Below are 14,319 nucleotides of genomic sequence, written 5' to 3'. Positions count from 1 at the left end.
GACCGGATGCAGAGGAACATTCGGTCGTAGGCAAAATCCCGCCTATACCGAGGTGTAAAAAAACTCGGTACACCTCGGTATAGGCAGAATTTTGCCTACGACCGAATGTTCCTCTGCATCCTTACACCGGACCAAATAAAAGTTCATGCCTAAGGGACTATTTGGGATGGCTGTAATATTTTATAAAAATAATTATAAAGTTGTGGAAAAAATAACTAAACTAATTAGATTCCAAAAAGTAGCTTTTCATCATCGAAACATTTAAAAATCAATGAGAAAGTTATAAGAAAATAGTGGCCAAACGAAACTGTATTTATCAATCTGAAAAGCAAAGCACCTACAGAGTTGTGCCAAACAGACTCTAAAGCAGGTTGAAGAAAAGAAAATTACACATAAAATATTAGAGAGGAATAGCAGCTACATAGTCAGAAATGATTTTAAAAATTATGTATTTAACCTACTCCACTCATTTTATGCTGATTCTAACCTCCAAAGCTAGCTAAAGTGAAGCAACAAACATTTACGCAAACGGGTAATTTCAACTGAACAGTCGTTTGAACTTCAACATAAATACAATTTTAGATGTTCTGTTAACTGCAAAAGCATAATGACCTGATTATCTGAATTGTATTTAATCATAATACTAACAAAAACTTTAGGCATCTTAGGCTTCGTTTGGGACGACTTTCTTTCTGCTTCTTAAAGCATCTTCATAGTATAAAAAATTTAAATTAAAATTTTTTACTAAGAAGATGCTTTAAGAAGCATAGAGAAAGCCGTCCCAAACGAAGTCTTAGTACACACTGAAACTATGTGCACCTTTCATCTTTCCCACTCCAAGGCAGGATCCATCTTGATTGCACTTTGCTCGGGTGGACCATGACCTGTGCGATCCAGGTGCGGTCCAATGACTCGGTCCCAACCCATGATGAGTGGTAGTACAAACTGCGTAAAAGATGCGTTATCAGTTTATTGATGAAACTAGTACATGTACTCTCAAATAATAAGCAGAAATTTTTCTCATCTCATCAAATATGTCACTGTAGTTTGGGACGGCTTTCTTACTGCTTCTTAAAATAACTTTTTAATACAAAAATTTTAATTTATATACTAAAAAGTTGCTTTAAGAGGCAGTAGGAAAGCCGTCCCAAACGAAACCTAAATAAAATGTCACTTATAATCATAATGGATTATTTCATTAATGTGCTCCCTATAAAAACCAAAACAGTAACTGAAGTAATAGATACTTTTATAACAACTACCAGCAAACGAACTAACGAAAGACAATTATCCTCATCTATCTTGAAAGTATCACTATATGAATAAAAGCTTCTAGTGAATGTGCAAGAGTGCATGTAAAATTACAATATTCGTTATCTGCAGTAAATCTGCAGATTTTTTATCATTGCAAGAGAATTATGTGACGATTCTGTTAACTAAATGGAAACATAAATGAGTAGGTACGTGCAGAAAAATATTTTGCAATAACTTACACCGCAAGCCGTGCGCATCACAGAAAACTCTGCCTTAGTCACAGGTAAAGTAAAGCGCTCATTTGTTTTCTGAACAGCATTCATGACAGCTGCATGACGAAGAACAGCAAAAGCTGAAATGTTTTAGCAGCTTGCGGAAAATCTTTTTAAAAAAAATCCATTTAAACAGAGGACAAAAATATGCTATCCACAACAAATCAGCAAAAACAATTTAGCCTTATATGCTAGAGAAAAAAAAAAGGCTATTCCAATGGAAATTAGTCATCAAAACAAATCACAACCATTAGCCTCATCTTAGCTTTTTGAGGTCTACTTATAAATCCTCATTTTTCATCCATTCCCATTAAGCATTTTTCATACATTCCCATTCACAAATCATTTAACAATTTACATTCAATCATAATCCTTCATAACTAATGTTATCTACCAATCTAATAGAGCATTTCTATCTTTCATTTTATATTTCTAAATAGTCCAAATTTATTTTCAATTATCTCATCTATAATAGATGTCACTGTAACATTCTCTCTCATATAGTAATTTATTAATTTATCCTAATTTTATCATACATCTATAATCTATTTAAGAATCAGATTTCCATCATGCCCAACTTAACTTTTACTTCCCAACACTTTGTCTAATTGTAGCATTATAAAATTAACCTTTTGATCTCAATGATATCCTTTTCTCCCATAATATAATGGCGGCACTTTCATATTAACTATTCAAATTTAACTCTAGCCGTTATATATTAAATCGTTATTTAAATTATAAAAAAAAAAACTCTAGCCATTATATCATCACTCTTCTATATAATTTAAGAAGGATATTGAAATCCATCACACCAAGATATCACTTGTTATAAAAATAAAAATTGATGATTGATAATAAAACACCAACTAAGATTACATTATTGTATGTGAATTTTTGTTGTATTAATTTTAAGTCATTTTTTTCTAAACAATTTATTGATTAGTCATCAAAGCTAGAATTTCACTCAAATATTTCAGCCAACATTCCCAGATGTAGTATACTAACACTTCATACTATTGTAAGTTTCATAGTAAATGAAAAGAGAAGACTGAAAACTTCATTGGCACGAGTAACTTTCTAAGAATGCACAATTTCAGGATATGTTCCCATCTAAATATATAAGCTGCATGCCCCATAAAGTTTAATCTAAGATCGTTTATAGCTAATTCTAAGAAAGCCAGCAGATCAACCCAGACTGAGTAGCTTGGCTTTATGAATGCTTCTCAGAGATCTACTTGATGCTAACTTTTGTTGAACTGAATAATACATGACATTTCCTAGTCATATTAGCATGGGCTAACCTTTTTTCTTACTAGCTGTTAACAGAAATCATCTCCTACGCACATATTCAACTCTTTGTTGGAAAAAATCCTCACAGCATTCTCCAATAAATTAATCAAAATTAAATCTTAATTGGACTGTAATTACCTTAAATCAGCATCATAATCAATTTCTAAATCACTTATTTTAGTTAATTACTACATTATTATATATAATTAATCTATTCAATCACTAATTAATCCATAAGAGGAAGGATAAAGTAAAACTGAGAGGTTATAAGATTTTGTTCTTTCATTAAAGCAAAGAGTAATTTGAGTATTATTAAATTTTACCTGTACTAATCCGTATCACTCCTATTTCTGCTGATTTAGTAAGAAAACAAATCCTCATCATTGAGGAAAACTTTCATCCCATCTCCCTCGTCATCTCATTTGAACATTTCAATCAAAAGAAAGTGACCTGTCTCTAATTCTTTCTTTTCTCTTCAAATTTGATAACCCAACCAGAGTAGGTACCTCCCTCATTGATTTTACGGACAAATGAGTGAGTGAAATCATAACTTTTCAAACTTTTTTTTTTTATCTACAAGAAACCAAAGGAAGGACTTAGCTACAGGGAATTTTATTAAGTAAAATGATCAGAATTAAAATAAGCAATGCATGCTTCTAGGAAAGAGGAAGGACGTCAGAAAAAAAAAGATGCATAAATGCGGCTAACAATAATAGACATGCAGCTAGAAGGAAAGATGAAGATCAAATCAGGGGTTTCAATGAATTAATGATGACACATCATGCTTGTGGTAGGGATCGTGATAGAAGAGGCAGAGGTCGTGATATTGTTCATGGAAGAGATCAGGATAAGTGGAAGATGCCCCTTCTCAACCATTTGCTATGGAAAGGCCCATCACTAAGATAGGTTGTCACGACCCGGCCCGAATACTCAAATTAACGAGGCGAGAACGAACAGCCGGACAGTTAAAAACATTACTTTTAAATTAAAAAATAGTTTACTTTCTAATTACCAAATAAAAAATGAAGAGCTACTATCATCCATTTTCAACAAATTACTAATACAATCTTCACATCTTAATTATTTACATAAACCAGAATTTACCTATTTTCATCCGAGCGTCATCTTCAGTAGACATACTCATCTCTTTTAGTCATTTTCACTTATCAGGAGACTTCCCTTAAATCGTTAGTTAGTTTAATAGAGTGAGTTTACTACGTAAACTCCATGGGTAATCATCATTTCATTTGCAATAGTTAAGCATATAAAATAAGACATGCATCATATTCATATCGTTATTCTTTTCAATTACATATTTGTAGACATCTCACTTCATATAATATAGATCTTTCTTATATATCTTTCAAACGACATATTTCTTTTCCAATTAGCATTCATTCATTCATTTATTCTTTTATTTCCTTCTTTCTATTTAGTATAAGAGTACCGTCTAAAATATGTACCAATGAAAATACAATCATTTCCATTTCCTTTTAACGTGCACGGGTACATTGCTTCCCAAGCTAGTACCATATGGGGGTGAACCCACGATTAAAAAAGCGTCGAGGCATCCAAACAGAGGTGCGACTCAGTTCGAGACGCTAACCCGAAGCCTTGAGGCTTAAGCCTCAATATATTTGACAAGGCGTGCGATTTTTTTCAACGAGGTGTACGCGTCGAGGCATAACCCCTCGAGGCAGCGTGAGGCGACGCCTCATTAGGATTCGACGGAGCTCATAGCGAAGAACAAATTCCTTATCTTTCGACTTTCTTCCTTTGCTCATGCAGGTAATGGGCTTCCAGTACCGCTCGGTACCGAGCGGTACATGCTCGGTACCGAGCGGTACATGCTCGGTACCGAGCGGTACATAGTTGATATAATATTTTGTTATTTTTAGTCATTATTTATAATTTTAGATTAATTTATTTTAATCTTTTTGAGGCTTACGCCTCGATCCGCCTCGAGGCTTACGCCTCGCCTCGCTTAGAAAAAAAAGGCCTCGATTCCCGATTTCGTCTTTTAAAACCTTGGGGTGAACTCCTGTAATTTGCATACATCTTCCTTTTCCTTTTTTTAATAATTTCAGTTTTTCCATCACATGTCTTATTTATCCATATATATATATATACTCTTAATTCTTCCCCTGTTTTGTAGTTTTTGAGTTTTTTATATTTTTTCATATGTATTTGATAGATTTAGGAGTTGTATATTTAAGCATGTGAGGTATAGTTAAATGACAGGTGGATCAAGAGAATGAGCCTATCAAAAGTGAAGCCCATTACCTACCTAGAAGTCAAAGCTTGAGGACCGAGCAGTGTTCTTTAGCGCATTCTCAAGATTTTATTGTTCGGAAAGAATATCATTCATTTTGACCAAATTCAAGGAAAATAAAATTAAAGGATTTTGTCTGTTCCAAAGCCGGATTCAAGAAGGAGACATAAAAAAATAAGAAGGTCAAATTTCAAAAATCGACTACAAGAACTGGATGTTCAGCTATGGTTAGATTTACAGTCAGTGAAGATGGAATATGGATGGTGAAAAAATCGGTAGAGAGTCACAATCACGAATTGGCTAAGCCGGATGATCAACATTTGCTGAGATCATTTAGGCACATCAGTGATGAAAATACCTCCATTCTGAAATCAATGTCTGAAGCTGGCATAAGAACAGTTAATGCATTTTCTTATCTATCCGATGAGGTAGGAGAGGTAGGAAATCTAGGATCCACAAAGAGGGATGCATACAACTACATTCAAAAGGAAAAAAGAGTCAAAATTAAGAATGGGGACACCAATTCGCTAATCGAATTGTTTAAAGACCGGGCAGCTGCAGACAACATATTTGCATTGGATGTGCAAACTGATGAAGAAGACAGGTTGGTAAATTTTTTTGGATTGATGGGTTGGGGAGAATTGATTACGACTGCTTTGGGGATGTCGTAATTTTTTATACAAACTGTCATCTTAACAAATATAATTTAGCTTGTGCCCCTATTATTGGAGTTAATAATCATTGGCAAAACATTATATTAGGGGTGACATTTCTATCTGAGGAAACAATTGATTTTTTTTCCTAGCTATTTCGAACATTTTTAAAAATTATGGATAACAACCATCCAATTACTATATTCACTAATCAAGATCAAGTAATGACTAGGACGATAGAGATTGTATTATCTAATACACGGCATAGGTTGTGCCAATGACATATATACAAGAAGGCTCCTTCCAAAGTATGATGTTTTAATAGTAACAACAAAGTAAAAGGTCTATTTTATAGTTGTTTCAGCAAGTGTGATTCTGCGGAGGAGTTTGATAATTTGTGGAATGAAATGATCAGAGAAGAGAACCTCCAGAGTCATCAGTGGTTAAAAGATCTGTACAGAATAAAGGAGAAATGGTCTACAACATTCAACAAAAATTGTTTTAACATTGATATTTTATCTACACAACGTTGTGAGTTTACCAATTATGTTTGTCATGACATTTCAAAGGCTACAAGTTCTATCACCGAATGTTTCTTGGGGTTGGAAAAAGTTATAAACACTTGGCGTCGGAATGAACGAGATGAAAATTTTAGATGTAGTCAAACGAAAATATAACCTTACATGAAAAGTAGTCAAATATTAAAGCAAGCTGTCAACTTTTATTCCATAAAATTATATTCATTTTTTGAAGAGTTCTTACATGGTCTAGGTGGACTATGCATTGATCATTCTTCACCGAACTCATCAACATTTTCCGTCAAGAACACAGACCACACTTTTGATTCACACAAGTGGACTGTTATATTTAATTCTTTTGAAGGAACAATACAATGCAGCTGTGCAAAGTTTGAGAAAATGGGTTTATTATGTTCTCATTGCATGAGAGTTATGAGGCAGTTGTATATTGTTAATATTCCTCAAAAATATTTTATTCCAAGATGATCATCTAGAGCTCGGAAAGATTTATATACTTGACGGAAGATCCTACCTATGGGAAATAATATGTGCACATCGATTCAGGGTTCCCGTAACATGATTTTTAGAAATTATGTTTGTCGATTTACATATCAAATTAGCACAGAAGCACGGGATAATGAGGATGCAAAATAATGTATGATTGATGCTATGAGTGCAATGATTTTAAATGTTCAAAACATTATGAAAGGAAAAAAAATAAACGCATACCTGAGGGGAGCCTCAAAACAATTAAAGATCCTGCGAAGTGCCGGCCAAAAGGAATCTCTAATGCTAGATTAAAGGATCATTGGGAGAAGAGGAAGAGCAAAAAAGTGAAATCCACAGAGAGGAATCCTCCTACAATCATACATTTTACACCAGGAGAAATAGGAAGTCAGTTGTCCTTTATGTAACTGTTCAGTAAAACTCGGTATAACTCGGTATTAACCATTTTTTTGTTTAATTGAGAAATTTTTTGCATTATGGTTCAATTGTAAGTTGCACTTCGCCTGACGTAAGCATCTTTTGTGTTTTTCTAAAATAAATCCGGAATTTTTAAATTATTCGGTATAACTCGGTATTAGAAGATTTTTTGTTTCTTTGAGAAATATTTTGCTATAAGGTTCAATTGTAAGTTGCACTTTATCTGACGTATGCATCTTTTGCAATTTTCAAAAACAAATTTGGAAATTTTAAATTACTCGGTATAACTCGGTATTAGAAGGTAATACTCGGTATTAGACTATTTGTTTCTTCATTGAGAAATATTTTGCTATAAGGTTCAATTTTAAGTTGCACTTCGCCTGACGTATGCATCTTTTTGTGATTTTTAAAAACAAATCCGAAAATTTTAAATAACTCGATATAACTCGACATTAACAGGTATTACTAGGTATTAGACCATCTTTTGCTTTATTGAGAAATATTTTACTATAAGGTACAATTTTTAAAAATCGTTATAAATCAAAGCATTGTAATTTTTTTAAAATCACAACAAAAAAACACAGAAATGGCTTATACAAATTCATATTTTTATTTCATATTAGTATATAAAAGGGCATATGCAAAATCAGCGCTGAATATAGGCATATTACTTTGTCAGTTCTTATGGATATCCTATTGAATAATATTATCTTGGATCAATGTTTTCATATATTTACAACTAAACATTCCATGGTTTAAAATTGCACAATATGAGGCTCTCCTTGAGGCCCGCCTTTGCGCAATTCCAGTAAAAAACGCTTCGATGCTTACGCCTCGAGTTTTTTTTATGAGGCTTGCGCATCAACTTGGTTGAGGCCCGCCTCGCCTCACTGGCATGAGGCTTACGTCTCACGCTATATATATTAAAACTTACATAAATCTTGAAGTAAATGTCCGACATTGGACTCTATAGGAGAGGAGGAAGGGGAGAGAGAAGTTCATCATAATAATGATGCAAATGAAGAGCCCCTTAGTGATGACGAACAATTATTACATCCTCCGACTGGACGCAGAGGAACGTCCGATCGGAGGCTAAATCACGCCAAAAAACGAGTTGTATCGAGCAAATACCGAGCAATACCAAACAATAACGAGGAATACCATCATTTCAAGATCCAATACCGAGTTATACTGAGCTAAACCAAGAAATACCGAGATATACAAACTCGGTACAACTCGGTATTTCTCAGTACAGCTCGGTATAACCCGGTATTGGTCTTCAAAGAGCGGTATTCCTCGTTAATATCAAATAATACCTAGTTGTACCAAGCAAATGCCAAGTTTTTTAACAGGATTTTGCCTCCAACCGGACGTTCCTCTACGTCCTTACACCGGACGTAATAAAAGTTCTAGTGATGACAGTGTTGATGATCTATGAGTTCTTATGTGATATGTCATTGCTATTTATTTTTAGAAATTGGAATTATATGTTAATGAAAAGAATACTGGGATTTCGAAAAGATAGAATTTTGAGTTGAACTATATTTCATGTTGTCTTATTATTGAGATATATTTTGATTTCATTTCATATCTTATGCTTTTTAATGTTTTATATTATCCACTCATTAGTATATAACAAATTTATCATTTTATGTTTACGTAATCTTTTTATTTTGAGGCTTACGCCTCAAAACGTCTTGAGGCTTACGCCTCGCCTCACGAATGAAAAATGCCTCAATACCTGAATACGCAATTTTAAACATTGAAACATTCCACAATCAACGCTGTTGTCTTATGTTGGCAAGTTTGGAATCGTTAGGATTGGCCAGGTTCGTATATCATCGTCAAAAGCATTTTGTGTATTAGCGTATAAATGAGATATCTAAAAAGGGAATAAAATTAAAATTTTAATATTCAATATCATGACTCAAATCAAATACAAATTTTACGAGCACTTACAACTTCAGGAGCCACTGCCTTGTGAGTGGCTTTGGGTAATGAATCCAAAAATTCCCAAGTTTTTTTCCTAAGATTGCAGACCAGGAGTGTCCAATGCTTTTGGTTTATGATGGGAACAAGGATCAGGTTAACATTCATAAAAGAAAGTTCTAATGATATTAGCAACGAATCTCGTTGTGTCCGTCTGATTACATTAACAGTAATAACTCTGGAATAAATAGGATTTAAATTGAGAATTTGTTAAATGCACAGAAGTTCTGAATTACAAATGAAAACTCACCCAATGGAAATTAGAAATAAAGATAAAAGGTTGGTTGAGTACTGGGATCAGTTCATTCTTTTCGGATAATAAGTTTCCAAAAGCATCAATATGATTGTTATCAAGCTCTTGTGACATCAACAGCTCGTCTAATTGGCTTCTGCATATAATTGTATTTCTACTGGAGAAAATAGTATCACTCATACATAATTCAATTGATCTTCATTAGAAAATAATAATATATATATGAATATCGAGCAATACCGAGTATTTATGTACTCGGCACATGTCGGTATTGAAAATATCTACTCGGTACGTGGTGTTCCTACTATATACTTATCACTAAAAATTGGTAATAATCAGTACAGCTTATAAATACCGAGAAATATCGAGTTTATTTTTACAGCTTATGATAGGTCGGTACTACATGGTATTTGGTGTTCATACTTATTAATATCGAGCAATACCGAGTATATCTTTCACTCGGTATTGCTCGGTATATGGTATTCGTACTAGGCACTTGACAATAAAAACTGGTAAGACTCAAACAATTATAAAGTACCATAAAATAATTATTTGAAACTTATCAATACCTGAAAGTTTGTTCGGGATGTTAAGCCCTATGAACTTAGTCCCAAGCTAACCAAGAGGGAGGGTGAATTGGTATTTAAAAACTTTTTTCACAAAGAAAGAAAATCACAAATCAAATCACACCTCAAGAAATTAATGCGGAATTAAAAAGTGTGGAAGCAAAAATAAGAACACAAGATTTATAGTGGTTCGGTCGACTCGACCTACGTCCACTCCTAGGAGGCACCCTCCAAGTATTGCACTACAAAACGTGACTCTCCTTTAGCCCCCACGGCTAGGCGGAGAAGCCCTTACAAGAACCTCCTTTTTGCCACCCTGACAAGGCAGAGAACCTACCTCCTTTTGCTTCCTCCTGAAGCTGGCAGAGAATCACAACCAAAAGCAAACTCCTTACCTCTACCGACCCTTCCACGGACGAGAAACTCCAGACGAAAGACAAGCAGAGCGATCTTTGAAGCAACCCTTGTGAATCCCCCTCACAAGCTCCCCCTCACAAGATCCTCTCTCTCTCCCTCTCTCTCTTTCTCTCCTCAAGGTCTTCTCAGGTCAAGGCAGCAGCCAAAGGTCTTGAAAAACATTTGAACAAGAGCTCTTAAATATTTTGAATGGATCGTCCTGGCCGATCCTGCGATCGTCCAGGACGATATGATCGTATCAATCATCCTTAATTACTCCCTTGATTTCCTGATCAATTAAGGCATAATCTGGTAATTTCGTCCAGGCCGATAAGGGGATCGTCCTGGCCGATAATTTAAAAATACTGTATACCTTAACTGTCTAAGGCGGCTACTTCTTTCTATTTTGAGCTTATCGTCCTGGCCGATACACGTATCGTCCAGGCCGATATGTTAATGACGGTTGGCTTAATTAAGAATCCATATTTAGACTTTCTGTTTTAAGCTGATCGTCCAGGACGATATGAATATCGGCCTGGCCGATGTGGGAAAAAATAGAAATTCTAAGTCTCTCAAGTGTGTGTGTAGGGTTACTTAGCATCAGTCTCTTTGACCATTACAAGTAGACTCAAAAGGTGAAAATCAAAAGTACAGACTGACTCAACCCTACACCAACGCAATCTTGAACTTGGCTTCTTCTTGATCGTCCGATCTTCGATTCCAGAAAAGTTAGAAGCAACAAGCAGTCCAAGTAGTGTTTGTCAATCATCAAAACACAAGCCATGAAAATAGATTTGCAACAATACCGAGTTAATTTTTTATTCGGTACAGCTCGGTACAATAAGTTTATGATCATTGTACTTATCGATAATGTTCAATACATTAACTACATAAATGAATTACATTGCTCGGTACTCATCGAAACTCACTTATCCTTGAACTGCTTAAGAAAATTATAGATGAAAATCCATGTCTTCAGTTATTAATAATCGTCTTGGGTACTCTAACATTTTCGGTGCTTGTCATTCAATTATTTTTGATTCATCAACTTCATGAACTACAGCAGTCGGGCTATCAGCCGGAATAGCAGCATCAGTATCTTTCATTTTTAAATTTTCAACTTCAGAGGCATTAATTAGGGCTGTCAAAACCGGGTCACGGGTCGGGTTCGGGTCCAACCCGAAATCGACCCGACACTGTTTAACCCGACCCGAACCCTACCCGTTTTTGCAAACGGGTCGATTTTCTGAACCTGACCCGCTTCGGGTCGGGTCAACCCGAACTCGACCCCATTCGGATATATTAGGGTCAAGATTAATTTAATTTGGGCAATAATGTTTATAAATTTTTGAAATATCATTTACTTATTTCATAAAAATCTATTAAAACCCTCATAAAATAATTAAAAACGGGTCAAACCGGGTTGATTTCGGGTTGCCAGGTTAACCCGACCCGATTTTACAAACTGGTCGAAATCCTTAACCCAAACCCGACCCGATTCGGGTTCGGGTTGACCCGAACCCGAAATTTTCTGGTCGGGTTCAGGTCGGGTTTTCGGGTCGGGTCAAATATTGACAGCCCTAGCATTAACATCAGCCAGAGCAGCAGTAGCAACAATAGCAGCAGCAGTAGTAGTCTTTATTTTTAATATTGTAGAAGCGCGAATGACAGGCTTTCTTCCTCTGGGTGCAGTTTCTTTTTTACTATTTTTTTCAACATCAGGATCAGCCAAATGAGCAGAAGTACTCTCAGATCTCTTTTTCTTCCTGTCACCTGCTGTGAATGGAGTTTTAACCCGTTTCCTTTTTCTGTCATTCCTCAGCTGTACACGTCGAGCTATCCCTCCCCGATTTGCTGAAGGAAATTCCCCTTCTTCAGATTGGCTCACAGGTCTTATCTTCAAAGGATTCATGTACTTGGGCATGAGATTGGGAAACAAGCTCATCCATCGCTTTCAAATCTACTTCTTTTGTAATTTCCTCAACAATTTAGTCGACAGATTTGGCTACTTCGTTCAAATTGTTATGCTCAGATACAGTTTTTGAAGAAGATTTGATCGGACTGAAAGATTTAAAAGAAGCTGGAAAATTATCAGACAAGAATCTCTCTATAGCAGCAAATTTCAATTTAGTTTCATCTTTTATGTCGAATACTTGTTCCAATGCCGCAACCCTTCTTCCAAATATATTATTCGATAGTTCGACTGAAGAAAGTTTCATTACCAGTACGTTCTGCTAGGTAATAAGTTTGTAAATGGATTGATTAAGGACATGGTTTAAAAATGCGCAATAAAAGGCGCGCCTCAGCGCAATATGGTCTCTTTAAGCCTCGAAGCCCACGCAATAAGTTCAGGTTCTGAGGCTTACGCCTCAAGTTTACTGAGGCGTGCCAAAGGCGCGCCTCGCCTCACATATTTAAGGCGCCGCCTCTAAAAAAATTAACCTAAAATTTTTTTTTTCAGTTCGGACCTCCAGTTGCCAACGTGGCGCGCCTAGTGAGATGTCGACGTGGTATCAACATTTAAACCCTGGTAAAGGTCGAATGGCAGAGGCGACGTTTCGATTTTCAAGTTCCAGCAAACATTCCAACTTTCGAGCATTCACTCAGGAGCAATTTCAAGCATTCTTCACTCAGTTCCTTCTCAGATGTCGTCACCCCAAAGAGAAAGGTAACTTAATGTCATGTTTTATGTTCCGTACTGCGTATTTTATGGTTATGTTATGCGTTGGTGTTCAAGTTCTTCGTATTTTATGCTTACTCTATGCGTATGCATTACTTCTCGAAACTTTTTAAATGTTTGATACTTTGATGCCATTGTGTTTACTCTGTATTTAGGGTTTATGAATTTATGTTGAAATTTGAAACATAAACCCTAATTAAATTTTAAGCACCGAGTTATTTATGCGTATGGTGTGTGTACTCAATGTGTATTTTGTGCGTATTTTATGCATATACTGTACGTGATCTTTGCTTACGTTGGGCGTACTTTATGCGTGCGTATAATTTGCTGCCATGTTTTCTGCAATGTGCATTCTTGTGCATATGTTATGCTTATACTATGCGTGATCTTTGCTTATGATGTGCGAACTTTATGCGTGTATAATTTGCTGCCATGTTTTTTACACTGTGCATTCTTGTGCGTATGTTGTACATAAAATATGTGTATGTTATGCGTACATTATGCGTGCTCGTTGCTTATATTGTGCGTATGTTGTACGTTTTTTTACGTATCTCATTTACTTATTTTTAATATTTTTATTTTTTTTAATTTTCAGATATATGTTCGTCCAATTACTTATCGATGCTATGTTTCTACGTTTCGAACAATTTGTGATAACTTTGCTCAGCAAATTACTCCTAAAGTCGTGGACATATTGAAACGTTTAAAGATCATACAATTTTTGGAATTTCCTGGTTTTAGCAAAATGTCCCTCTTATTTATGAACTGATCTCAATGTGGAACATTTCAAAGCAATGCTTTGTTCTAAAAGGTCAACTCATTTCTTTCACTGCTGATGAAGTGGCCCTTCTTACTGGTCTGCCAAATAAATGAGAAGAAATATCCTTGCTTTCCTTAGTACATACTTCAGTTACATTATTGGAAATTAAGACAGACATGCTGGAGTTGAACAAGCAAACCCCCTCAAGACTATATTAAGAACGTTCATCATGTATTTATGTTCAAATTTATTTTTTCAACTTAACAACTTTAAAACCTTTCGATTGCTGCAAAGAATAGCAAATAATCCATATGATTTTTTGTCAAAAAATTGGACTGGTTCAATTAGGGAATTATTAGTTGGAGAGTTTAATAAGGTCTCATCCAAGATTTCAAATAAGAAGCCAGCATGTTACATCAACGATTTTGTATTTCTACTAATTATGAGTGTTAAGTGTTAACTGCTAAATTCATTTGAAATTTTATTGGCTCA

At 35.2% G+C, this 14,319-nt stretch overlaps 1 protein-coding gene across 1 annotated transcript in view; it reads right to left on the bottom strand.

Annotated features, from left to right (window-relative positions):
- Positions 1-418: 418 nt before the first annotated feature.
- The window catches only part of LOC110109141 (single-stranded DNA-binding protein WHY2, mitochondrial), a 37,514-nt gene continuing 23,613 nt past the window's right edge, over positions 419-14,319 (bottom strand). Inside the window, exons 7-8 of the mRNA XM_020840079.2 lie at positions 1,494-1,582; positions 419-945 (exon numbers count right to left, since the gene is read on the bottom strand). Coding sequence (XP_020695738.1) covers positions 823-945; positions 1,494-1,582 — 212 coding nt within the window. The 3' untranslated portion in view covers positions 419-822. The remainder of the gene's footprint in view (positions 946-1,493; positions 1,583-14,319) is intronic.

This window comes from Dendrobium catenatum, unplaced genomic scaffold (genome assembly GCF_001605985.2).
Source record: "Dendrobium catenatum unplaced genomic scaffold, ASM160598v2 fragScaff_scaffold_716, whole genome shotgun sequence".
Lineage (NCBI taxonomy): Eukaryota > Viridiplantae > Streptophyta > Magnoliopsida > Asparagales > Orchidaceae > Dendrobium > Dendrobium catenatum.
This window is presented reverse-complemented; position numbering and strand designations above follow the sequence as displayed.